This window comes from Cyprinus carpio, chromosome B15, assembly GCF_018340385.1.
Source record: "Cyprinus carpio isolate SPL01 chromosome B15, ASM1834038v1, whole genome shotgun sequence".
In the NCBI taxonomy this organism is placed as follows: domain Eukaryota; kingdom Metazoa; phylum Chordata; class Actinopteri; order Cypriniformes; family Cyprinidae; genus Cyprinus; species Cyprinus carpio.
This window is the reverse complement of record NC_056611.1, coordinates 22,189,841-22,217,150: the sequence shown is the minus strand read 5'-3', so window position 1 is coordinate 22,217,150 and position 27,310 is coordinate 22,189,841. Positions and strand designations below refer to the sequence as shown.

Sequence of the window (27,310 nt, the reverse complement as noted above, 5' to 3'; positions counted from 1 at the left end):
TAAACGGGTTTATTTGCTTTATTTGTACATGTTCTTGGAGAAACTGCTTTTCCAGAAGATTTATTGGAATAAAGAAAAAACATATTTTCATAAAAATAATCTGTGTGCATTATAATGCAAGTTGACAGATGCCTAAAAGTTAAAGTGTTAGTTCAACCAAGTCGAAGTTATGTAAAAAATTGTCCTGGGTCTTCCAAGCTTTGTAATGGCAGTGAATGGGTGTTTTCATTTAACAGTCCCAAAAGAAGTCCAATAAAGTGCATCCATCCATACTAAACAGTGGCACACAGCTCCGGGGGGTGAATAAAGTAAATAGATGCTTTTTTGTAAGAAAAATATCCATAATTAAAACGTTAGAAACAGTTTTCTCTAAATTCCGCTAACTGTCATACACACAAGCCATTCCGGGTGGATGATGTATATGCTAGTCTCGCGAGAACCAATGTTTGTTTACAGGAGCAAAGGAAGCAAAGTTTCCTTACTTTAGCAAAGGAAAACCAGTTCCTCTTGGCTAACAATATATCGAAATCCTCCAACATTTTTATTTTTTTTTTTACAAATCCTCGTTTTGTACTTCTAATTCGTGACCGTTGTTTTGTTTTGCTCTCCTCCGCACTTCCGTGTTTGTCACTTCTCACCAGCACATGTGCTATGCATAAGTCTTAGGCATAGACTGTATAAAAACATGGACGTAGTGTCCGTGACATCACCCGTAGATTTCCGAAGAGCGTTTTTGAAGCTCAAAGTGGGCGGAGCCAGTCATCGCCATCTTGGCAGCGCGTCAATCCCGGATAATCGGAAATGCGCAAAGATGCGGGAGATGGATACTTAAACCATGCCCACCAAGCTCCATGGCCATGTCAGCAGCGGCAATCCACCTGTCACTCAAGTGGCCACACCCTTAATTATGCAGAACTTTAAGGCTTAATATAATTTAAACGGATGAGTTATAAAAAAAATTATACACCTTTGTCATGAAGGGCAAAATTAGTTATGTAGACCAAAAACACTTTTTGTACCAGGCTGTAAACATTTTTTTCTGCTGTAAAGTTGGGCATTTTAACATGAGGAGTCTATTGGACTGACTCCCTTTTGGAGCCAGCCCCTAGCGGCCAGTCCGTGAATTGCAGTTTTAGTCACTTCCGTGTTGGTTTCACGAGAGAGACCAGAAGGTTGAATGACAGTTAGTGGAAGTTTCTATGCATGCTTTCTAATGTTTTAAATATGGATATTTTTCTTACAAAAACGCATCTATTAGCTACAGGTGTGGCACTTCATTTATTATGAATAGATGCGCTTTATTGGACTTCTTTTGGACTGTTGAACGAAAACATCCACCCAGAATATGAAAACACTCTAAATGACATATTGTTGCACACTCCTGTACAGTAGGTGGTGGTATGCACCTAAAAGTTGTTTGCAATCCGCCATTAACCAAGAGGAGAAGAAGAAGAAAACACCCACCCGCTGCCATTACAAAGCTTGAAAGAGCCAGGACATTAATCTCTGATTGCATTTGTCTGAAAAAAGAGAGTCATATACACCTAGAATGCCTTGAGGGTGAGTAAATGAGGAGCTAGTTTTTATTTTTGGGTGAACTAACCCTTTAAAGCTCCAGAAACCATTCAAAATGTACACAACGGTAATCCATATGAAGGATTCCTGTTGAAGAATCAGTGTCTTCTAAAGCAAAATGATAGACGAGTGTGACAACAATAGTAATATTTCTAAATAAAGAAAGAAAATATTACTAAAGTTTTTAGTATTATAAACCATCACTCCCAGTCAACTATGAGTTCACTTGACGAACAAACAGGGTCCGTTAACTTTTCGTGAAAGGCACAGACGTCATGCTTCAGAAGCTGCTGACATTACATGCAAACTGTTCGTGTTTAACTGAACAAAACCATACAGAACATCTGGGAAGTCATGAAGGTGAGAGATGAGGGAATTAATTATGATTTTTTTTGTTCGTCTTTAGAGTCATATACATCTGGGGTTGACAAACTGCAACTCATTTCTAAAAAATGACAAAAAGAAAATAGAAAACAATTATGATTTTCATAATGGAAATGTTTTGGATGATTTGTATAAAATAGATATGGTGATTGCCTCCTGCTTACCTTGGGGTTTTGTTTTTCAGCATGATTGTGCACTTGGATTTCCATCTTTGTAGTACCAATGATATTCTCACTGACACATTCAACGGTAGCGCTGACTTTACTAAATCCAGGAATGGAGATGTTGCTAATGCTGATGTTCTCCTCTACTGAAACAGCACTGCTGTGTTTAGTGCTATCTTTCAATACTGGCCAGGATATCTGGGGTGACGGCACACCACTGCTGACACACATGCATCTCAGTTCATCACCCCACACAAAACAACGAGAGCTGTTCAGGATTACTGGGGAATCTAAATACAAATAATCATGCGTTTATTTAAAATGTGGTGTTTATCGCCTTTCTTCAAATGAGAATGTATGATGTGGTGTAAGTGAAATGATACATACGTCTTACTTTGAGGATGACAGTACTTTCAGTCCGAATACGTCCTTGAAGTGTCACTGTGCAGGTGAGCTCAGTATTGTGATGTTCAGGCTTAGGATAAAAAGTCATTATAGAAAAGTGCTCACTCCTGCCAGGCACTCCACGAGCTCCAAGTCTAGTATTATTAGGCCTAATGCCTGTCCACACAATATCTGCTAAGGGTTGGAAGCAGTCCCCTGGAACTTTACATGATATCTCGGCCTTCTCTCCCGCTGTGAGCAGTGGGACGTTTATTGTTGGTTTCTGGGTAAGCTCTAAAAACAATTATTTATTGGAATGAAAAATTCTATAAATTAATTTGGATTTGTATGTTTTTCTCTGTCCAAAAAGCATATAAACAAATACACACCTTTAACAGTAATATTTACTGTCTGAGGAAAGATATACATGTTTCCTTCTCCCCACTCCAGTTTTAATCTGTATTCACCATCAGATTTGCCCTGAACCAAGTGGTTTAGCGAAAAGCTGCACTCTTTCTCATTTTGAGGAAATCCAATATTTCTCTTAAAATTAGAAACTTCAACAGACAGGTTTTGTGGATCTCCTTTGAACCAGGTTGTCCTAATGGGATCTGAGACACTTTCAGGGATAGTGACAACACAGGACACTATGATGCACAAACCGTCCTCTCCAGTGATGTTGTCTTCTACTTTGAGGGAGAAGTTAGTTCGTGCTTCAGGGTCTGAAAATCAAAATCAAATCAAAAGATCAGACAGACTGTTAACACATGTAAGTTTAATTATTTGTCTTCTACATTGTTTAATGTGTTTTAACTAGACATTTATGATTATATCAACAACAATTTGCAATAATGTGTATATTTTGCATTGTCTATCAGAGCTCTCTACACTCACTTATGAAAAATGTCTTATAAAAACAGCAAAGTATCTAGACGGTTATGCTTCTGTTCATGTTACCTTCCTTCTTTTGGCTACTTCTGAGATTATTCATACAGAAGAGACAAATATGTATTTTAGTTGCTTTTAGGGTGAGAAACATGAGAAGAATATGTTGAAAAACTAAAACAAAAATAATACTGGTTCAACTGGAATAATCAAGAAATAAGATAAAAGTCAGAACTCACATGAAAGCTCACTATTTGTCATTATAATGACAGTCAAGATGAACAGAATTTGCAGCATCTCCGACTAATGTGCTGAAACAGAAACAATCACTGGAAACCAGGTTTGTTAGTACTGTAGCACAAATATGACAGTAGTAAGTAGTTATACTAACTATTTTTTATATGACATTCTAATGAAATGTAGTATTTAGGTATTAACACTTTTAAGGAAGGAGAAATAAAAACACACGATTTGTATTTAGAAAAGTGCTGATGAGAGATGTTGAAATAAATTGCTTACCCACTATTTGAAGAGCTCAAAAACCCTGATGTGATGGCAGTTTTTATTCTGACCAGATTGGTGCTGTTTTTCTTGCTCTTCATCTGTTTCTAATTTCAGCAACTCATCATTGCACAACGTTATTGCACAATATTTGGATAACATCACCAATGCTCGGTGTTGGGAAGGTTACTTTGGAAATGTAATAGGTTACATATTACAAGTTACCCTATTTAAAATGTAATAGTAGTGTATATTTTTCAATTACTTTTTGACTACTTTTCTAAATTTCTAATTATTTTTTTATTTTTATTTTCAACTGTTAATCATTTTCAAACATTTACACCATGCATTATGAATTGACCTTGAATTAAGATGATCAAATTTGAACACATCCACCACAAAATCAGACTTTAGTACTGCCTTTTACTTTGAGGTTGATCTGAAGTTCAGTGCAGATTTAAAATCATAAGAAATTGTTTACTGATACTGTTTTTGAAATCAAATCTTTGCATAACTACAGGAAACACATCAATGGGTTGGAAAAAAAATAGTTAATTAAAAAATAATAATAAATAAAAGCATATACATCAACTCAAAACGGTTATCTAATAAACCCTATTTTTTGTATGGACCTGACACAAAAAAAAGGGTTAAATCTTTAGGTTGAGGACTGCACTGGAGGACACATTCTAGGAGCAGGCACTGGAGCGAGCTCTGGGGCTGGAGCCGACACTGGAGAGAGCTCTGGGGCTGGAGCCCTTCCTGGGCTTAACTGGGGAACAGGAGCACTTTCTGGGCTTAACTGGTGAACAGGAGCACTTTCTGGGCTTAACTGGGGAACAGGAGCACTTTCTGGGCTTAACTGGTGAACAGGAGCCCTTCCTGGGCTTAACTGGGGGACAGGCACTGGAGAATTGGAAGCCCCCTCAGGGCTGGACGAGGAAACCAAGGACAAAGGAGGGCTGTACGCTCTGGATTGTACAAGAGGCAAATGTGCATATGTGCATTATACTGTATTCTTAAATATTAAGATACACAGGAATGTGCAACAGGCGAATGTGCAAACAGGTTGTGACACTGTGAGTACGTCAATGTGAGGTAGAAAATGATGAATATATTACTGATTAAGTGAATATTAAGTGGAGACAAGTGGATGTTAAGAGGCTGGTTTTGCCAATGGCTCATTGCCATTAAAGTCTTCATGTATAGGCCCTGTACTGCAGTTTGCTGTATTGTGCAACATGTAGCATGTGCTGTGGTTACAGTATTGGCAAGTGTATTTATTTATTTATTTACTTTTGTAATGTAGACTTCCTATAAAATATTCATATAAAATATTTTTTACAAAAAATATTTGCCTATGGAATATTTCACCTGCATAGATTAATAGCCCGCACATGAGATCTTCCTTCGCGCCAACGGTCGTTGTCGAGTCTCGCGATCAGCTGATTACTGTTAACGGTAAATCAGCGTCTTTTCCGTAGTGTCTACTGCAGGATGGATATAAAAGTATAAAATAGCCTATGTTTTGGTTTGACAACGTCATTAATATGTGAACTATCACAATTAAAGCACAAAGACATAACAACATTACAACCCAAGACCGTTCACAAGTGTGAGAAAAGAGAAGAAACAGTTTCCGGAAGAGAAGTTCATCAGACGAGTTGGAGCGTTGACTTTGTCGAGCAGGGGTGTCGGACTGGGGGTAAAACCAGTACTGATTACCAGGGCCCCAAAGGAAGAGATGGCCCTTGAAAAGTCTGGAATATATTTTATTTTACCTGGATATTTTCATGGGGGGCGGGGGGGTTTGGGGGGGGGTGGGTGTGGCAATGGGGCCCACTAGGACTGCCTATGCATAGGGCCCAGGATCTTGTGCAACGTCCCTGTTGTTGAGTCATCCAGTTTAGTGGTGAGTATGTCTAATGTCCTCATATATCTTTAGTTATCATTTTAGAGAGATGTAAAACGACTTCAGGAATATCTTATTCAGCCCACTGAGATGAGAGGAAACGCCGCTTCTGAACTGATCTGTAGCACACGCGGGTCAGTGTGCGAGGAGCTTATGATAGCACAGAACTTAAGTCTGATAGAAAGACAAAACAACTGCTTTACTGCTGTTTTTACTACACTTTTACTATAGTAAAACAAATTATAATTATATTATAAAATCTTAAAATCTAATCCAAGAAAACTAATCTCAATACAACTAGTGACATAACCAAGATGCATTTAATTATGCTATGGCTCAGCAATTTAGTCATAAGCAGATCTGTAGAAATTAGTCATGTCATTGTCCAGCTCAGTTCAGTTCTCATTTCAATGGCATCAGTACATCATTTATAATAATGGAATGAACAAAATTGCACTGAGTATACTTTTTGTTTGTTTCTAGGAGAGCGTCAACCCATTGAAAAGTGTTCAGCATACAGTGTAACCCTCTCTGCAACAGAAGAAGCATTAGGAGAGAGCAGAAGAGAGACAGTGAAAAGGTACTCGACAGATGTTGGTGAGACTTTATTTCTGGAAATGCATTAAAGGTCACTCACATTCTAGTTAGCCAGAAATGTAAACCTGATTTTAGATAGTATTTAAATGAGATTAATAACTCCAGCTACTTGCAGGCCTACAGTCCTGTATATTTCAATCTAAATTGTGATGCAGCCTGAATCATAATCACACCATGTTCATTTGTTAGCCAGAGGGAAACTGATTCCTGAACTAAACATATTTTCTCCCACTCTTTTTTCACGTGATGGTGTTTGTGTTCCTTGCCACTGTTGACTTTTGGCTTGCTTATTTGTGAACCCATAATATTCAGCAATATTATTGATCTGACTCCACTGACACTATTGGATAAGGACTGAACTTAGCTAGATGTTGACACCACTGTTTTTCTAGATGAGTCAACACTGATTTCAACTGAACACTGACACTTTTTACTGTTTAGAGCTGCTTCACAGCAGAAGTGAATTCTGTTTGCATCATTATTTTTCTTTTTATCACTGTTAAGTTATTAAAAATATATCTGACAATATACTGGATATATACAAAAATAGAATAAATCAGGATTTTTTTTTCAGCACTGTAAACCAGTATTTATGTTCAGTAGTGTGACATTAATGTGTGTAAATTGACATTTTTTTAGTGTGTGATTGCTATTTTCAGGAAAATGCACTATTAACAGCTAAAAAAAGAAGACCAAAAATATAATTCAACAGAAGATGATGGCTGTGGTGAAACAAGTAACTCAAATAACGGTGAGCAGTACTCTACTTTATTTATTTGATCTTGTATTAACTACTATCTTTATAGTTTAGAACACCTCATAACTGCTATTGTATTTCAGGAACTAAGACCTGTGGGAGTGCTGGAGAAATCAAGTGGACCAAGTCCTCTGTCTCCTCAGCCATGTAAGAGATTGAGGAGTTAAATGAAATCAAAGAGCTAAAAGAAGATTTACAATATTAGTGCCAATTCAGTATGAAAACAGAGAGAGAGCTGAGGGAGTGGAAAGGTAATGAAAACTAGTTTTATAAGCTATTATTCTCAATACTTAACATCAGGTCTCAATAGGGTTTTTTTTTTTTTTGGTGGACTCTTTGATTCTCTCTGATTGACTGGAAGGTGTGCATTAAAAACAATGAGTTTATAGATAATTACAATCAGTTCAATCACCATTCTAAACTAATGTATGGCTTTTACTGTAGCACAGTCAGAACGCTAGATCTAATGATCTGTAACCAAACAAACTAATGGAAATTAACTTAGTTCTACCCTTCCAGCCAAAATGTACTCCATAAACATTAAAGGGTTAGTTCACCCAAAAATTTTAATTGTCATTAATTACTCACCCTCATGTCGTTCCAAACCCATTATACCTTTGTTCATCTTCAAAACACAGATTAAGATATTTTTGATGAAATAGCCTACAAGAACTTTCTGATCCCTCTATAGGCAGGAATGCAACTTACACATTTAAGTTCCAGAACAGTAGGAAAGACATTGTGAAGTAAGCCATGTGACTCCAGCGGTTTAACGTCAATTTAGTCTTCTGTTGCATGAACACAACACTCATGCGTTGTGATGCTCTCGTGTAAATAAGTGGTAAATTAGTGGATTTTTTGTTTGTTTGTTTGTTTTGGACATCTACATTCGCGTCACTTCATAAAATTTATGAAAATAACTGAAGTCACATGAATTACTTTAATGATGTCTTTCCTACCATTCTGGAACTTGAATGTGTAATTTGCATTGCTGTCTGTGCAGGGTCAGAAAGCTCTCTGATTTCTTTAAAAATATCTTTGTTTGTGTTCCAATGGGAATGAAGCGTGAAACAGTTATTGTGCCCCCTTCATTTAAAGGGTTAGTTCACCCAAAAATGAAAATTAGCCTGTTTTACTCACCCGCAAGGTATCCTAGGTGTACATGACTTTCTTCTTTCAGACGAATCCAGTCGGAGTTATATAAAAAATTGTCTTTGATCTTTCAAGCTCTGTCATTGCAGTCAGCAGGTGTTGCATTGCTTCAGTCTAAAAGAAGTTCAATAAAAAGCACCCATCCATAAAAAAAGTGTCTCACATGGCTCCGGGGGGGGAACAAATTCCTCCTGTAGTGAATCGATGCATTTGTGTAAGAAGAATATCCAAATTCAAAACATAATAATCACTTTAATCTAGCTTGTGCTCACTGTTGTACACGGAAGCAGCTCTGGGTGGATGACGTATGAGTTCAGCTTTTTCGCATGTGCCGCTCATAAGTAACGCACGCGGAAACGCAGCATCACAACAAAACAACGGTCACTAATTAGAAGTACAAAACGAGGATTTGTAAAGAAGAATGTTGGAGGATTTCGAGTCAAAAGGAGACTGGAAACTTTGCTTCCTTTGATCGCGTAAACAAACGTTTGTTTTCACGAGACTCACCAGCGCATATGCATACGTCATCAGCCCGGAGCTCCAGGGGCACAATAACTGTGGAACACATATATTCTATATACTGTATTCTAATAGTATTTTTACATATATTTGTGAAATTATATATATTTTTCAATGATTCTTTTTTTTTATTATTATTATTATTTAAGGTTAGAATTTTGAATGAAAAAACAAAATGATAAAGAGGGCAAATAATTGTGGAGCACTCTGTACAGTATTTAAACATGATTTGGTCTATGCTTTTTTCCAGAAATGCATGTTATTGTCCAAGGGGTAGTGGCATGGACTATCAGTGGAGAGTCAGAAAGCTCTGAGATTTCATTATAAAGATCTTCTTTTGTGTTCTGAAGATGAACGAAAGATTTGCGAGTTTGGAACAACATGAGGGTGAGTTATTGATGAGAGAATTTTCATTTTTGGGTGAACCAGCCTGTTAACTTCTTTTACCTGGAGTGTTCAAAGATCAGTATGCTATAAGAAATGAACTGTGAGAAGTATGAATACTTTTCAAAAACACTCGTCGACATCACAGTTCAAGATTTATTGTAAAATCTAATCTAAGATTTATGACTGTAGTGAAAAGTGTAACTAAAACTTGAGAATTTCTGATAGTGTTTGTTTGTTTGCTTTTCCAGACTACATCCAAAATAGTGTTTCCACATCTGAGATAAAGGCAGTCATAAGAACCAAGCAAAACGATGAGGATAAGTTCTTCAAAAAATGAAACCTGCCTGAATAATGAGGGAAGAAATGTGCATGATTGCGTGATTTGTAAATAAACACTAAGTACATTTAGTTTAACTCTCAGCCTGTTGTTTTAAGTTTAAAGAAAAGTAAAATCATTTATTGTTGCATTGCTGTTTAAGACATTCATTTTTTTTCATTATATTGCAGTTGTGTGCAAATAAAACTTGTTATTCAGAATTTTCTGGTTGCATTTCAGTGTTACTGTACAGCATTTTATTAGTATTGCACTTCAGTTGTATTGAATTTTACTTCAGTTGTATTATATATTGCAGTACTACTGCAAAACTATTGCAGTATAATTGTAGTACTACTTCAGCTGTATTACAGTAATACCGCAGTTCTATTGCAGTTGTTTGTTAGTAATACTACAGCTCTATTGTAGTTGTATGTCAATAGTACTTCAGATGTATTTCAGTAAACGGCATTAATCCAGTTTTTTGTGTCCAAAAAGTTACTTGTATTTTTTAGTTGTATGTCATGCATTTTTTGCATTGTTACATTTTTTGAAGTATTAAGTTTTTTTTTTGTTGGGGTAATTTTTTGTAAGGGAAAGTTCTTGTATTTATTATATTGAGGGCTGTACTTGAGACAAAAACTCAGCCATTGTGGAGCGGAGGTAAGGCATTACCCATCTGTAATATTTCCACTAGGACCTCTTGTGTTCACAACAATTAGCCCTCACCCATATATAATGCCCACAACAATAGGACAAGTAGGCCTATAAGGCTACTTAATAATCAGGCAAGTATTTCACTTGTATTTTTATTTAATTTCATTTTTTTTTTTTTTTTTTTTGTTGTATTATTTATTTATTTATTTATTTTGTTGCAAGATATGTCCACAAATGTTTTAGGTAAACTTGATGATCCAAGAATATGATTTCTGAAGTATTTTGTATGCATGTCCTGTATGGAGACAGATTAATCTCAAATATAATTCACGCAAAAAACACGATTCACACATGCGTAAACAATTTCACATGCATGAAACCTAATCCACGTACACACAAAAAATAATTCACGTGCGTGAAAAAAAAATATATATTCACAAAAAGCAATTCACATGCGTAAAATAAATATATATATTCATAAAATACATTTCACAAATGCAAAACACAATTCGTAGATATACAACTTTTTAATAAAACCTTTGAATGTTTAAATTGTACGAGTGTCTGAATGTACAAATCGTCATTTACTACGAATCCACTCGGATTTGTGTGTGTGTGTTTTTGAGACTTTCCTGGCAGAGCTCTCTTCCCACGTGGGTCTGTCGTACTCTTTAGCCAATCAGATGCGAGCTTACCATTCAACCAATCATATCATAAGCCACTGAGAGTGCATCAGAAGCTCGCAGGCAATCGGGGAGACGTCAAGAGAGAAGCCCATAGAAGCCCTGGCGTTACATTTTAAAATATACTATACAAAATAATTAATCAGAATACTTACTCCTGCTCACTCACGCCAAAGAACTCCCCGCTCAAGCTCACAGTCTCTGTAAGATTAACGATGGCAGTTTGCACGCACAGCTACTAGAAGATTTACATCTGTCAGACAGGTTGCTGACGTCATCAAGCTTAGTTTGAGTCTGCGCGTCAGAAACGGAAGTTCTAAAAATGGGCTTCACTTGTCTCAATTGAGTTCCAATTGGGTCGCTGTGTCCATTTCTTTTACTGTCTATGGGATTACTTATGTAAAGGCTTAATTTCCGTTCTAATTAATCCATATTGCGCAAAAGGTGCGCAGAATTGTGCTCCTTGAATGCACTCTCGGTGGCTTATGATATGATTGGTTGAATGGTTAAGCTCGCATCTGATTGGCTAAAGAGTACGACAGACCCACGTGGGAAGAGAGCTCTGCCAGGAAAGTCTCAAAAACACACACACACAAATCCGAGTGGATTCGTAGTAAATGACGATTTGTACATTCAGACACTCGTACATTTTAAACATTCAAAGGTTTTTTGTGCACAGTTGTATATCTACGAATTGTGTTTTGCATTTGTGAAATGTATTTTATGAATATATAATTTTATTTTGCGCATGTGAATTGTTTTTTGTGAATATATATTTTTTTTTCACGCACGTGAATTTTTTTTGTGTGTATGTGAATTAGGGTTTCATGCATGTGAAATTGTCTACGCATGTGTGAATCGTGTTTTTTGCGTGAATTATATTTGAGACTAATCTGTCTCCATAGTCCTGCTGTCATATTTTCTAACCTTAAGATTGCAGCCCTGTCTTAATAATTTTCTTTCCTTTTTCTTTTCTTTTAGGACAGTTCTGGAGAAAATGGTGCTTCTGGGAAACTTGAAAATGAAATCAATGGAGTTGTTTATTACTTTGGTAATTTAAGTTATTTGTAAATGAAGCATAGTAATTTCTGTGCATTGTTTTAGTTGAAACTTGTAAATAAGTCAAGAAGTAGTTCTGGAAATTGTTAATGTTTTGCAAAACTATTTATAATTTGTAAATGACAAAAATGATTCTATACTATATATATATATATATATATATATATATATATATATATATATATATATATATATATATTGCCTCTGAATAACATTTGCAAATGAAAATAAATTCTTCTATACTAAAATTACTTTTTACAACTAATTACAAAATAACTTCAATTCAACATCAGAAAAACAACATCAAAATTTAATTAACAATACACGGATTGGAAAAAGAAAAAAAAAAAAACATTTGTATGTACACTTTCATTCAGCTGAGCAGTGAGACCCTGGTGGTGCTGCTGGACCTGGATGGGCTTCCATAGACAGCCTGGTACGGCCTCTGCCAGTGGGAGTGTTTGAGTACATATTTCCACTGTCCAGCAGTGAGGTTCAGCTTTATCCTGCAGTACAGGGGTCTGCTCTGATGTAAGGAAATGAGGAAGGGACTAATTGTGTAGAGCTATGACAAAGTAATTGGTGGAAGAAATATGAGTTACTTCAGTAAAGTACTTTCAGTAACTAGCCTACTATTAGCGCATTGAGGAAAAAATGCAAAAACCTTTTTTTTTTTTTTTTTTTTTATCTTCAGCATAAGAAAGTAACTCATACAGGTTTGGAACAACATGAGGGTGAGTAAATAATGACAAAATGTTCATTTTTGGGTGAGCTGTTCCTTTAAATTGATACCGTTTTTTACTTCTAATTTATACTTTATCTTCATTTATTTGTATTTATAAATGAAAACAGGCCAGTAACTGGATTCAAAACTGGTTTATTGAATGGTTGCTGGATTTTGTTTGTCCCAACTACTTTGTACCCTTTTATTCAGACATATATTTGATTTAAATATGTTTAAAGTTTGTGTCGATAGATGTTTGTTAGATGGTCAGTTTATGCGATTAGCCCTTGAAATGCAATTCGACTAACAGATTAATGAGTCATTATTATATTAAATTAATTGCATCTTACATTTATTAAGCATTCAATGCACCTTGGTAGGATACCAACAAATGTAAATGCATGATATAAAGTTCTGTGTTGTGAACCTTTGACTGCACAACTAGAACATACATTGTGCAACAATGGTGTATATTTTGCAGGAAGTCACACACAAAATGACATTATATGTGCAATTAGTAACAAAGAAAGTCCATGTTTGAAGATATATACACAGATATTTATTTGTAAGCAAACAGATTCTGGGCGCATTTGTAGGTCAAACCTAATTTTTCACTTTGAGTGTTGTAAAGAATATTTGTATGTTTCTGACTGTGTGATGGCAATAATAATGAACAAAGTAATGTTGTTTCCTTATTGACAACATAATGCAAACCAGAAAACCTCCGATCATTATTTAAATAATAATTTACATGATGTTCTTTGCTTGCTTTCTTTTTTGTTTAATAAAAGTCTCCAGCCTCAAATGACGCCAGTCTTCTTTAAAAGTGAAACAACAAATAAAGTAAACAAAACTGATAAACGGGTTTATTTGCTTTATTTGTACATGTTCTTGGAGAAACTGCTTTTCCAGAAGATTTATTGGGAATAAAGAAAAAACATTTTCATAATAATAATTTGTGTGTGTTATTTTTAATGTTAGTTGATAGATAAATGTTAGTTTGTTTGTTAGACCAAAAATAAAAAATAGCCCATGATTTACTCAAATCCAGTCAAAGTTGTAAAAAACTTTCCTGGGTCTTCCAAGCTTTGTAATGGCAGTGAATGGGTGTTTTCATTTAACAGTCCATAAAGAAGTCCAATACTAAACAATGGCACACGGCTCCGGGGGGTGAATAAAGGCCTCCTGTAGCAAATAGATGCATTTTTGTAAGAAAAATATCCATAAGTAAAACGTTAGAAACCGTTTTCTCTAAATTCCGCCAACTGTCGTACATACAAGCCTTTCCGGGCGGATGATATATATGCTAATCTCGCGAGAACCAGTGTTTGTTTACAGGAGCAAAGAAAGCAAAGTTTCCTTACTTTAGCAAAGGAAAACCAGTTCCTCTTGGCTTACAGTATATCGAAATCCTCTGAAATTTTTCTTTACAAATCCTCGTTTTGTACTTCTAATTCATGACCAGTGTTTTGTTTTGCTCTCCTCCGCACTTCTGTGTTTGTCACTTCTAACCAGCACATGTGCTATGCATACGTCTTAGGCATAGACTGCATAAAAACATGGACGTAGTGTCCGCGACATCACCCGTAGATTTTCCGAAGAGCGTTTTTGAAGCTCAAAGTGGGCGGAGCCAGCCGTCGCCATCTAGGCAGAGCGTCAATTCCGGATAATTGAAAATGGGCAAAGAGGTGGGAGATGGTTACTGAAACCACGCCCACCTAGCTCGACAGTGATGTCAGCAGCGGCGATCCACCTGTCACTCAAGTGGCCACGCCCTTAATTATGCAGAACTTTAAGGCTTAATATAATTTAAACGGATGAGTTATAAAAAAAATTCACCCCCCTCACAGTGGTCAGGAAGGGCAAAATCAGTTATATAGACCAAAAACACTTTTTGTACCAGGCTGTAAAATTTTTTCTGCTGTGAAGTTGGGCATTTTAACATGAGGAGTCTATTGGACTGACTCCCTTTTGGAGCCAGCCCCTAGCGGCCAGTCCATGAATTCCAGTTTTAGTCACGTCCGTGTTGGTTTCACGAGAGAGACCGGAAGATTGCCACTCAGTCTTATGTCATCCGTCCGGAACTGCTCATGCGAACGACAGTTAGTGGAAGTTAGAGAAACTTCCATGCTTTCTATGGCAGTTTCTATGCATGCTTTCTAATGTTGTAAATATGGATATTTTTCTTACAAAAACGCATCTATTAGCTACAGGTGTGGCACTTCATTTATCATGAATAGATGCGCTTTATTGGACTTCTTTTGGACTGTTGAACGAAAACATCCACCCAGAATATGAAAACACTCTAAATGACATATTGTTGCATATTAATGTGAAGTAGGTGTTGGTATTCAACTGATAGTTTTTTGATATCTTACATTAACCAAGAGAAGAAGAAGAACAAGAAGAAGAAAACACCCACCCACTGCCATTACAAAGCTTGAAAGAGCCAGGACATTAATCTCTGATTGAATTTGTCTGAAAAAAGAGAGTCATATACACCTAGGATGCCTTGAGGGTGAGTAAATGAGGGGCTAATTTTCATTTTTGGGTGAACTAACCCTTTAAAGCTTCAGAAACCATTCAAAATGTACACAACGGTAATCCATATAAAGGATTCCTGTTGAAGAATCAGTGTCTTCTAAAAAGAAATGATAGAGGAGTGTGACAACAATAGTAATATTTCTAAGTTTTTAACTTATAAACCATCACTTCCAGTCAACTGTGTGTTCACTTGACGAACAAAGAGGGTCCATTCACTTTTCGAGAAAGGCACAGACATCATGCTTCACAAGCTGCTGACATTACGTGCAAACTGTTCATTTTCAACTAAAGAAAGCCATACAGTACATCTGGGAAGTCATGAGGGTGAGAGATGAGGGAATTAATTATGATTTTTGTGTTCATCTTTAGAGTCATATACATCTGGGACATCACAAGGAGAAAATGATGAGAGAATTATGTTTTTTAACATAAGCAAAAAATAGAGACCAAAAGATGGGTAATAAAAAACTGTAATGTACTGATCAAATCACTAAGACCTCTCTCATGACATTTTGATAGTCTCATACACAGATTCCTCTCTCTTCATTGCAGTCATGTAGACATGGTTGTCATCTACTGGTTTCATACATTTTTCTCTCCTCCTGTCAAAATGGTAATGGTAAAATGTGTGGAATTGCTGACTAACAAACATTTAAACTATAGAAACGGCCAGCCAACAACTGTTTATTGAGTTTATGAAGTTCTTACCGTACAACGATGACAATCAAACAGGAAGCAAAGATGACATTTAGAACAAATGAAAGGGTAAATAATATCCAAGGGGTTGACAAACTGTAACTTATTTCTAAAATTTACAAAAAGAAAATAGAAAACAATTAAGATTTTCCTAATGGAAATGTTTTGGATGATTTGTATAAAATAGATATGGTGATTGCCTCCTGCTTACCTTGGGGTCTTTCAGCATGATTGTGCACTTGGAGTTCCATCTTTGTCGCACCAATGAGATTCTCACTGACACATTCAACGGTAGCGCTGACTTTACTAAATCCAGGAATGGAGATGTTGCTAATGCTGATGTTCTCCTCTACTGAAACAGCACTGCTGTGTTTAGTGCTATCTTTCAATACTGGCCAGGATATCTGGGGTGACGGCACAGCACTGCTGACACACATGCATCTCAGTTCATCACCCCACACAAAACAACGAGAGCTGTTCAGGATTACTGGGGAATCTAAATACAAATAATCATGCGTTTATTTAAAATGTGGTGTTTATCGCCTTTCTTCAAATGAGAATGTATGATGTGGTGTAAGTGAAATGATACATACGTCTTACTTTGAGGATGACAGTACTTTCAGTCCGAATACGTCCTTGAAGTGTCACTGTGCAGGTGAGCTCAGTATTGTGATGTTCAGGCTTAGGATAAAAAGTCATTATAGAAAAGTGCTCACTCCTGCCAGGCACTCCACGAGCTCCAAGTCTAGTATTATTAGGCCTAATGCCTGTCCACACAATATCTGCTAAGGGTAGTAAGCAGTCCCCTGGAACTTTACATGATATCTCGGCCTTCTCTCCCGCTGTGAGCAGTGGGACGTTTATTGTTGGTTTCTGGGTAAGCTCTAAAAACAATTATTTATTGGAATGAAAAATTCTATAAATTAATTTGGATTTGTATGTTTCTCTGTCAAAAAGCATATAAACAAATACACACCTTTAACAGTAATATTTACTGTCTGAGGAAAGATATACACGTTTCCTTCTCCCCACTCCAGTTTTAATCTGTATTCACCATCAGATTTGCCCTGAACCAACTGGTTTATCGAAAAGCTGCACTCTTTCTTATTTTTAAGAAATCCAATATTTCTATTAAAATTAGAAACTTCAACAGACAGGTTTTGTGGATCTCCTTTGAACCAGGTTGTCCTAATGGGATCTGAGACACTTTCAGGGATAGTGACAACACAGAACACTATGATGCACAAACCGTCCTCTCCAGTGATGTTGTCTTCTACTTTGATGGAGAAGTTAGTTCGTGCATCAGTGTCTGAAAACCAAAATCAAATCAAAAGATCAGACAGAGTGTTGACACATGTAAGTTTAATTATTTGTCTTCTACATTGTTTAATGTGTTTTAACTATGACTGTGTTTTATGACTATATCAACAAAACTATGGCTATGTGTTTTAGGACTATATCAACAAAAATTTGCAATATTGTGTATATTTTGCATCGTCTATCAGAGCTCTTTACACTCACTTATGAAAAATGTCTTAAAAATAGCAAAGTATCTAGATGGTTATGTCACTGGCTGCTTCTGTTCATGTTACCTTCTTTCTTTTGGCTACTTATGAGATTATTTATACAGAAGATACAAATTTGTATTTTTAGTAGCTTTTAGGGTGAGAAACGTGAGAAGAATATGTTGAAAAACTATAACAAAAATAATACTGGTTCAACTGGAATAATCAAGAAATAAGATAAAAGTCAGAACTCACATGAAAGCTCACTGCTTGTCATTATAATGACAGTCAAGATGAACAGAATTTGCAGCATCTCCAACTAATGTGCTAAAACAGAAACAGTCACTGGAAACCAGGTTTGTTAATACTGTAGCACAAATATGACAGTATTAAGTAGCCTAATATTTTTTATATGATATTCTAATGAAATGTAGTATTTAGATGTTTACACTTTTGAGGAAGGAGAAATATAAACACGATTTGTATTTATAAAACCGTTAATGAGAGATGTTGAAATAAATTGCTTACCCACTATTTGAAGAGCTCAAAAACCCTGATGTGACAGTAGTTTTTATTCTGATAAGATTGGTTGCGTTTTCCTTGCTCTTCATCCGTTTCTAATTTCAGCAACTCATCGTTGCTCAACGTTATTGCACAATATTTGGATTACATCACCAATGCTTAACAGTAAACTCACTAATCTAACACAAACATTTCTAGCACCGAAATGACCAGTGTTTTACTATTTACATTTTTAGTAGTAATATTGATGTGTTATACTGTAAGTGAAATGATACATACGTCTTTGAGGATGACAGTACTTTCAGTCTGGATGTTTTCTTGAAAAATGACTCTGCAGGTGAGGTTAATATTGTGATGTTCAAGTTTAGGATGGAAAGTCAAATGTTGAAAACTCGTCATCCTGGCCAATCACACAAAAGATTGCCCTTTTAACTCCATCAGGCTCAATCCCTGTCCACACAATATTTGTTGTGTGCTTCATGCATGTCTCCCTGGAACTCTGCCTGATATCTCGGCTTTCTCTCCTGTGAGCAGTGGGACATTTATTGTTGGCTTCCAGGTGACTTCTTAAAACCCAATGATTTATTAATATTAGAATTTCTAGAATTAAACATTCAAATATTCTATCATTTTAAAGTGGTCATGTGATGCAATTTAAATTTTTCCTTTCTCTTTGGAGTGTTTCAAGCTCTTGGTGCATAAAGAAGATCTGTAAAATTGCAAAGACTAAAGTCTTAAATCCAAAGAGATATTCTTTATAAAAGTTAAGACTCGTTCACGCCCTCCTAAAACGCCTTGTTTAAACACGCCCCCACGTCTACGTCATGACGTGGGAAGATTTGCATAACACCGCCCAAATGTTCACGCTAAGAGGGAAGGCTTAACCTTTGATTCTCACTGTTGCCGCCGGCACCATGTCGTGGAGATGCTGTTTCATTGTGAAAGCGAAAATACTTTCTTTGATCTTCCAAAAGAGGACACAACTAGAAATCAGTGGTTAAATTGTATTTACAACACTGTTCCAGAACAGTTCAACCCAAATATACAGATGTGTGCAGCACATTTTATGGAGGACTGTTTTTGGGAGAGAAGACTACAATGCCGGCTGTTCTGACTCACAGTCTGTAAGTATGTTCAAAGTCCTTTTAAGACAAGTCATGTCACTAGGCGGCCATCTCTGAAACGCCTCTCGAGCATGCAAGTGCAACTTCTATCTCTTTGAATGGGGAAACATCAAATTCGCCAAAACTGTTCACTAAGCTTACGATTAAATTTCATATTTGGAATCACCAAAGAAATCTAACAACAACTGTGTCATAAATGTTATTACTTTTGCCCAAATAGCATTATAAAAAGCTTATTTTTTTCAGGCTAGATCAACCAGTGCACATGCACAGTCCTAAGCGGACGTCTCAGAATGCTGACTGTTTCTATCCACCTTTTTCCTAAAAATGGGCGCCACCATTTGTAAATTATATGGGTAAGGCTTCCGGTCTCATTTGCGTCCAGCTGTTTTTAGCTGTACAAAACAGTTAGTTTTGCTGCTTGATATTGACAATTGATGTGTCCTATTATATTATTTTAATGTTATCTTAATTAAGAACACACTGGTTTGTACTGCAAACGGTTTTACCGTTTACTGCACGTTGTTATTCTCCTCGTTATTTACCTATGGCGGCTAATGAAACGGAAGTCTCACCCATAGGCTTACTTCCGTGTTGAGCAAAAAGGTGGATAGCAACCGGGACTTCTAATGGCAGCTGCAGTGATGCACTGACTTTACCGATTAGCAATTGGCTCTTTCATTCAGAAGGCGGGGCTTCCTGCGATTGAGTGGCCATATCGAGCGTTGCATTTTTCCCCTTTCAAAACTATATGAGTGACATGTCTTCGGTGTTCTATGGTCTTTGGTACGTTTACATATGTAAAGGATTTGCCACTGATGATTCAAAAGCAAGTTTTGAGCAGTGTAGAGTAGCGCTTGTTGTTTGTCGTTTCTCCAAACACAAATGCAGACATAGTTTTATTTGTACGCAGCACGATGCAACGCAAAACACGTAAGAACACAGTATAAGTCATTATAATCTGTAATTATGTCTCCACTGGATGCAGCAAATGCCTCGTTTGTAATGGGTTTTATTATTTTCATCTTGTCACTCCTCTGTTCTGATTGGGTCACGTATCACAGTATGGTAAGGGGCGTAACATTTCCGTCACAAGCTTAAGGCATTCGGCCAATCACAACACACCTGGCCAATTAGAGCACACCTCACTTTACAGAACGATGAGCTTTGTAAAAAACGTCACATTTCAGAAAGGCGGAGCATAGAGGAGAAACAATAATGTACATTATGTGGAAAATAATGTGCTTTTTTTAACCTTAAACTGCATAAACACATTGCATTACACCAAATACACAAAACAATGTTCTTTTTAGCAACATCATGACCCTTTTAAATGGTTTTATGCACACCTATTATCTTGCTTATACAGTGGTCACATGGATAAGATAAAGCTGCTGTTGATGTTTACAGCACAAAATTTGACTTAACAAACCTAATAGTTCATTTCTATTAGTTATTTTATCTACAGGTGAATAGATCTAAAATTTGGAAGTAAAATAAAGTAGCGCAGTATGATTTTATAAATTTGATCAGAATGGAGTATTTAAACACCCCATGGTATAAATTTGTGTGATTTCTATAAAAAGGTATACACTGACTGTATACAAACACACAGCCAGCCTTTTACAGTAATATTTACTGTCTGAGGAAAGATATACACGTTTCCTTCCAAGTTTCTTTAGCAGAAAGTTGCACTCTTTCCAAGCAAGTTCTCCTAATGGGATCTGAGATACTTTGAGGGACAGTGAAAACAGAACACTGATGCACAAACCGGCCTCTCCAGTGACGTTTTCTTTCACTCTGATGGAATAGATATCAGTCGGATCATCAGGGTCTGAAATAAATTTTATTCAATTTTATTCACTGAACTGGAGCCTCTTCTTGGTCTGAACCTTGAACTTGGCAATATTTCTTTACAACCGTATTTTCCAAGTTTCATAATATCAATGACTCAAATCAAAGGGAAAATATTCCTTTTACATTATCATTGTGTTTTCACTTATTACATCTAGTAATATTTCTTAACCTGGAAAAACTAAATAAGTAATAACTGTAAATGTCATAGAAGATAAAGCACTTGACAGAAATTAAAACTCACCAAAACAGTCTGTCATTTGAACGGCAGTCAAGATGAACAGCAATGTTTGTAGCATCTCTAACTAATATAATGAGAAAGAAATCATGTCTATTTATACTGTAGCACAACTGTCAATAATAAAAATACACACATAAAGTGAGTCATTCTTATTTGACATTAATAGTTATAAAAAACCCTCAACAACTAAAACTTTATTTCCTGTTAAAATGGTTGCTTACCTAAAATTTGAAGAGCTCAAAAGACCTGATGTGAAAAGGTTTTCTTGCAATCCGTTTGGTGCTTTTTTTCTTGATCTGACTGATTTTCTCATGTTTCAGAAATTGCTTATCATTACTATAGAGATATGTGTATTTAATACGCCTCCCATCAATAATAGTAAAACTAAGCTATTACAGAAGCCAGTATTGTTAGTAGCACTAAAATAATTTTCCCATTTTTTTGTTTTTGTTTTTTAGAAATAATCCATTCATGTTTTAAGACTAGAACCAATTAACTTGGGAGCATGGTTTTTAATATAGTTTTTAATTTAGTTTTTTTTTTAGACATTTTATCAAACCGTCTCTTTCAATGGTGCAACAAACAGACAAACCAAACCAAACGGAAGAGGAAACATCCCAGTAGAAATTTTAAAGAAACTGAATTGAAACCATCAAAATGACATAAAATTATTCAAAGGAAACTTTTTTTCCAAAACACAGTTAAATATACTAGGCCTTTCCGCCATACATGAGCCCTGTTCAGAAGTTGTGAATAACCACAGGCTGACGTAGCTGATGGCAGATCACCTCGTCTATGTACAGGGAGTTGGTCTTGACCTGGATCTCCTCCTCTAGGCACAACTGGCGTCTTGCTAGAGCTTTCAATTCCATCTCTGACAGTTTAAGTGCCTCGGTCAGCCTAGCGGAGAGACATAGAAGGGGAAATGTTTTTTTGGAGACTCAGACTGTTATGTCATTTGGGCTGCCTTGTTGAGCAAAGTAGCACTGAGAACACTGTATTTCACACTTTAAGCTTTTTATTTTCCAATTGTAATAGGATTATTACAACGAATCGTTTGATTTGTAATGCGTACAGAACCAAAACCCTCGTACTGAACAGTTCAATACGAATACGTGTATCATTACACTCCTATATATAAATATATATATATATATATATATATATATATATATATATATATATATATATATATACTGTATATCCTTTCCCTTACCTCTCAATGTGGTTTGCGAGCTCCTTGACCTCTTTTAGCAGTCGGATTTGAGCCGGGTCATGGCAGAGCTCAACGTTGGGCCTTTGGCTGCGAGAGGACAGTCGAGTCTGAGCCACTTTGAGTGGAGCTTCTTTCTCTGCGATTGCCGCACGTAGAGACTCCAGATTTTTCTCCTGATTTGCTGTCTCTCCTAGCAGCTTTAAGAGAGCACATAGACATACCTAACTAGTCAAATTATAACCTAAAAAAACTAGAAGGAAACCCTATAAAAAGATCTGGGATGTTACAGACAACACTAAATTGAAATCAATCCTAATTACTCAATTAAATGCTAAACATATACATTTTTGACTTTGAATTTTGCAGAGTATTATATGGCTAGTTATTAAAGATGCACAATAGGCTATATTATTGTCAAATATTATTAAATAATTTTAATTTAGCCATGACCTAACACTCACTCAAAATTAATCTTCAATATTTAAAGATTAAATAATATTTAATTTAAAATATATACAATACAATAATATTTAATAAAATTGTTAATTATAATTTCAACAAATATTTTTCATAATATATATTATAATGTTGCTGTGCCTTAATTCACTAGTAGAAATGATTTTATACTACAAGTGCAACTGACCTCATTGAGCTGGTTCTCAAGCTGTGTTTTGGCAGTTTTGGTCTCCTCTATGCGGAGCTCAAAAGCCCTCCCCGTGGCCTCGTACTGTCTGCGCATGTCTGAAGCCGTCTGCTCAAGCAGACTGTCCACGAGAGCTCTCAGAGAAAGAGAGTTGTTCTTCTCCTTCTCAGCTTTCCTAATGTTTAAGATGCAGAGGCTCTCCCACTCCTCAGGAGTCACTGCAGTTCTGGAAATAGTAAAAGGGCTAAATATACTGTATATATACAGAACAAAAAGATGGAAAACCTTCTTGTAACATCTAAGTAGTATTATAGGAACTTTTCTTACCCAGCACTGCTAAAATCTGAATTCCCTCTGTTTAAATTGGTTGATGCATTAGTGAGAAGAGCACAGAAATCATCAATGTGCTCAGCCTGAAATTTGTCCTGCAGGTCCTTTTCCAGATAGTATTTCACTGAACGAATAAGCCTGAAAAACACATGAAAAATGTGCAAAGTAAAATACATTTTTTAATCAAATTACTGTTCATATAACTACCATTTTTATTAAATAACACAATATACCATTAATGCAAGGGTTTAGTGCCATATTTTAAACACTTTTCAGTTTCTCATCAAAGTCATTATTATTTTATTGTTTTATTAAATAATTGTTTATTTCCGAATTATTATCATCAGAATTTAATAATTTAATTAGTTTTTTTTTTTTTATTTTTTTTTTTAATATTTTATTTATTTTTTTGTTTTTTTCATCTTTGACAGTTTGTTATTTTTTAAACATCAAGAATAATTTGATTCTTTATTTATGAATGATTATCTTCAATGTCCCACCGACCTGATCTGCTCATTGATCTGCTCCAGTGTTCGCTGAAGCAGGACCATCACTCCTTCAATCACCTCCTTCTCCTTCAACAGCTCCTCTTCCACCTCATCATGCACAAGGTCAATTGCCACCCGCTTCTGTCTGTGGAACAGACGTAGTTCAAAAGGATGGCATTTATTTGCTGTTACTTTTAATCAATTTGGTTGTGTAGGTCAAGTAAAACTCTTGATTTTTAGGATTGTCTTCGACTGGTGGTGCTCTACAGTGTGAAGTACCTCTCAGTCAGACATTGCAAAGTCACTTGCAAAGGCTCAGAGCAGCTTTCTAAGGCTCTTTCCACACGACTCTTGAATATGATGAGGGTCTCTATCTCCTGCACCATCTCCTCAAACTTCTGGTCCAGTTCCTGCCTCCAGAATTTGATGTCCTGGATTCTCTGCTCTAAAGAGGAGATGCAAGACTCATGGGAAAATAAGTAGGCCAGAATTGTTTACACATTATTAAGGAAATAATATTTAATAAATAAATAATAATAAATAATATAATGAATAATAATAATAATAATAATAATAAATAATAATAATGATGATGATGATGATGAATAAACACTTGAAAGAGCTGTGTTCAACTAAGTCTCTGCCTTTCTCACACAGAACAACCTCCTCGACAGCAACCAGTCTGGTTTCAGAAGTGGACATTCAACCAAGACTGCCTTGCTCTCAGTTGATGAAACCCTAAGACTGGCAAGAGCGGATTCCAAATCTTCAATACTTATCTTGCTGGATCTGTCTGCTGCTTTTGACTGGATTAACCACCAGATCCTCCTGTCAACCCTATTGGAAAAGGGCATCTCAGGAACCGCACTCCAGTGGTTTGAGTTTTATCTCTCAGATAGGTCCTTCAAGGTATCTTGGAGAGCTGAGGTGTCCAAGTCGCAACATCCAACTATTGGGGTGCCTCAGGGCTCTGTTCTTGGACCACTTCTCTTCTCTGTCTACATGGCATCACTAGGTTCTGTCATTCAGAAACATGGCTTTTCATATCACTGCTATGCTGATGACACTCAACTCTACTTCTCATTCCATCCTGATGATCAGACGATAGCCGCTTGCATCTCAGCATGTCTAACAGACATTTATTTCTGGATGAAGGTCCATCACTTTCAACTCAACCTTGCCAAGTCAGAACTGCTTGTGGTTCCACCATCGTTTCATCACAATTTCACCATCCAGTTAGGCACATCAACCATAACGTCTTCAAAAACAGCCAGAAACCTTGGAGTTATGATTGATGATCAGCTGACTTTCTCAGTCCACATTGCAAAAACTGCCCGGTCCTGCAGATTTGCTTTATTCAACATCAAGAAGATCAGGCCCTTTCTTTTAATTTGCACAGGCTACCAATAGCTGCTAGCATAAAATTCAAGGCATTAATATTTGCCTACAAAACCGACGCTGGCTCTGCCCCCTTTTACCTAAATTCATTACTTCAGACTTATGTGCCCTCTAGAAGCTTGCGTTCTGCAAGTGAATGTCGCTTTATTGTGCCATCCCCAAAAGGCACAAAATCACTTTCACTAACTTTTAAAGTAAATGTTCCCTCCTGGTGGAATGACCTGCCCATCTCAATCGGAGCAGAATCTTCAAGAATCGGCTAAAAATGGGGACAGCTGTGGCCTAAATGGTTAGAGAGTTGGACTTGTAACCAGAAGGTCGCAGGTTCGAGTCTCGGTGGTGGCAGGAGTTGTAGTTGGGGGAGGGAGTTAATGAACAGCGCTCTCTTCCACCCTCAATACCCAAGGCACTGAACCCCTAGTTGCTCCCCGGGGCGCTGGATATATAGCTCCCCACTGCTCCGGGTGTGTGTTCACGGTGTGTTCACTTCTCACTGCTGTGTGTGTGTGCACTTGGATGGGTTAAATGCAGAGCACCAATTCCGAGTATGGGTTACCATACTTGGCAAATGTCACGACTTTCACTTTCAAGCTCTTGGTTTGTTTAAATGCAGAGCACCAATTAAGTGTATGGGTTTATTTTATTTGTATTTCTTTTTTTTTTAAATGCCCCTTTTAGACTTGCACTCTATTTATTTACTAACAGCCTGTTTTCTTATAAAAAAGTAAGAAACTACCACTAGCTTCTCTCATCTTTTTATATTCTATCTTTTTGTTTTCTTTTTTATTTATTATACAATTAACAAAAGCAAAAAAAAGGCCTCTAACACTAGCTTGCTCTATTCTTTTCATATTCTATCTTTTTAAATTTTTTTCATATTTATTATATGATTTAAATAACCTTGCTACATATACTGCGTTAAGCTAACTGAGACTTGTTATAGCACTTGTATATCATTGCTCTTTTGATGATTTTGATTGCTTCCAATGTCCTCATTTGTAAGGCGCTTTGGATAAAAGCATCTGCTAAATGACTAAATGTAAATTAAATATCTGAAATAACTTCCTTTGCTCACCATATCTATCACTTATCTCATCTTGAATTTCCTGTCTTCCTGCACCTCTAATGCAAGGCCATTAACCCTCTTTGCACCCTGTCACATATATTTGCTGAATTGCATACCCAGCTTTCTTTTGTGCATCCTGTTGCATGTGTTTGGTAGATTTGTCACTCTCCTCTATGAGTCTTTGACACTCCGCTGTCAGTCTCTGTGAGAGTGATCGTTCTGCCTCCGAGCTCCTGAAATGCACCTGATTTGCATGTTTCCACTCAGATGGTAGAAACTTATCAGGGGATCCCATCAGCCGAGACATTTCTTTCTAATGAGAAAAAGTCATTCTGTGGTTATTAAGTCATTGTTTTGTGATGACTATATGATAACTAACCAACACTGTAAACTATTATAACACTTCAATTAAAGCCATACTGTTGCCAAAAACAACTGTCATTAAATTATAATACATTAAAGAACAAAATACTGACAATTTAGATTATTTAGATTCAGTTAACTGTTGTAAAACCTACTGTTTTGCCCTTCAACTCTTGTGTTAAACAATCCATTCAGCGTTTTGTAAACTAAATAAACATTAAATAATTAGGGTTAAAACATTAAACGTCAATAAAGTGTCTTACCTGTCAATAAAAGACGACTGCTGACAATTTAACGGCGTGTAAACACACTGTTGCTATGCCAACGAAACGTTTTAACGCTAGAGGGCGGCAGACCACATTAATTTTTCATGATTGTAAACGAGGCACAAAAAAATTTACAGATAAAAATATTTTAAACAAAGTAAATATCTTTTTAAAAATTACATACATTTTATAAACAGGATCTCTATTTATCAGCCTTGTTGTCATTATTATTAATAGTTGATTAGTACTTTGCTATGAGGATAATCAATAAAATCATTAAAACAAACAGTTTTCTTTTTTAATTTAAATAAAATTTATTTCATGTCATCAGTAAGCATTTGTAGTTGTTTAGAAAATAAAAAAGCTCTTAATTTACAGAGGAAATTGTTTCTTACAGTTTT

General features: G+C 36.2%; 3 protein-coding genes and 1 long non-coding RNA gene across 8 annotated transcripts; 1 reads left to right on the top strand and 3 right to left on the bottom strand.

Moving 5' to 3' along the window:
- LOC109103341 (sialic acid-binding Ig-like lectin 7) lies at nucleotides 1–4,034 on the bottom strand. Of its 2 annotated transcripts, none has more exons than XM_042739815.1 (6): nucleotides 3,912–4,034; nucleotides 3,632–3,721; nucleotides 2,897–3,229; nucleotides 2,511–2,801; nucleotides 2,124–2,413; nucleotides 1–2,020 (listed from the first exon to the last, which is right to left on the bottom strand). In XM_042739815.1, exons 2-6 carry the CDS (start codon nucleotides 3,687–3,689, stop codon nucleotides 2,015–2,017), a joined length of 978 nt encoding a protein of 325 aa, XP_042595749.1. In that variant the 5' UTR covers nucleotides 3,690–3,721; nucleotides 3,912–4,034; the 3' UTR covers nucleotides 1–2,014. The 2 variants fall into 2 exon arrangements, with proteins under 2 accessions (XP_042595749.1, XP_042595748.1); XM_042739814.1 differs by having other exon boundaries at nucleotides 3,632–3,703; nucleotides 3,912–4,032.
- A 2,058-nt stretch (nucleotides 4,035–6,092) lies between these two features.
- Nucleotides 6,093–9,979, top strand: LOC109103342. Of its 3 annotated transcripts, none has more exons than XR_002020028.2 (5): nucleotides 6,093–6,385; nucleotides 7,062–7,153; nucleotides 7,243–7,410; nucleotides 9,081–9,217; nucleotides 9,466–9,979. It is a non-coding gene; the product is annotated as an uncharacterized LOC109103342 (long non-coding RNA). The 3 variants fall into 3 exon arrangements; XR_006156598.1 differs by having other exon boundaries at nucleotides 6,093–6,402; XR_002020027.2 differs by lacking the exon at nucleotides 6,093–6,385 and having other exon boundaries at nucleotides 6,449–7,153; nucleotides 9,466–9,978.
- Nucleotides 9,980–15,165: 5,186 nt separating this feature from the next.
- LOC109103621 (sialic acid-binding Ig-like lectin 12) lies at nucleotides 15,166–18,028 on the bottom strand. 2 transcript variants are annotated; one of them, XM_042739813.1, is made up of 7 exons: nucleotides 17,927–18,028; nucleotides 17,654–17,725; nucleotides 16,870–17,202; nucleotides 16,487–16,777; nucleotides 16,105–16,389; nucleotides 15,906–16,002; nucleotides 15,166–15,799 (listed from the first exon to the last, which is right to left on the bottom strand). In XM_042739813.1, the coding sequence occupies exons 2-7, from the start codon at nucleotides 17,709–17,711 to the stop codon at nucleotides 15,700–15,702; spliced, it is 1,164 nt and encodes a 387-aa protein (XP_042595747.1). In that variant the 5' UTR covers nucleotides 17,712–17,725; nucleotides 17,927–18,028; the 3' UTR covers nucleotides 15,166–15,699. The 2 variants fall into 2 exon arrangements, with proteins under 2 accessions (XP_042595747.1, XP_042595746.1); XM_042739812.1 differs by having other exon boundaries at nucleotides 17,654–17,743; nucleotides 17,927–17,995.
- Nucleotides 18,029–20,299: 2,271 nt separating this feature from the next.
- LOC109053301 (tektin-1-like) lies at nucleotides 20,300–26,966 on the bottom strand. Its single transcript, XM_042739816.1, has 9 exons — nucleotides 26,907–26,966; nucleotides 26,402–26,593; nucleotides 24,760–24,765; nucleotides 24,096–24,259; nucleotides 23,833–23,961; nucleotides 23,326–23,466; nucleotides 22,999–23,224; nucleotides 22,356–22,552; nucleotides 20,300–22,039 (listed from the first exon to the last, which is right to left on the bottom strand). Exons 2-9 carry the CDS (start codon nucleotides 26,585–26,587, stop codon nucleotides 21,880–21,882), a joined length of 1,209 nt encoding a protein of 402 aa, XP_042595750.1. The 5' UTR covers nucleotides 26,588–26,593; nucleotides 26,907–26,966; the 3' UTR covers nucleotides 20,300–21,879.
- Nucleotides 26,967–27,310: the final 344 nt, after the last annotated feature.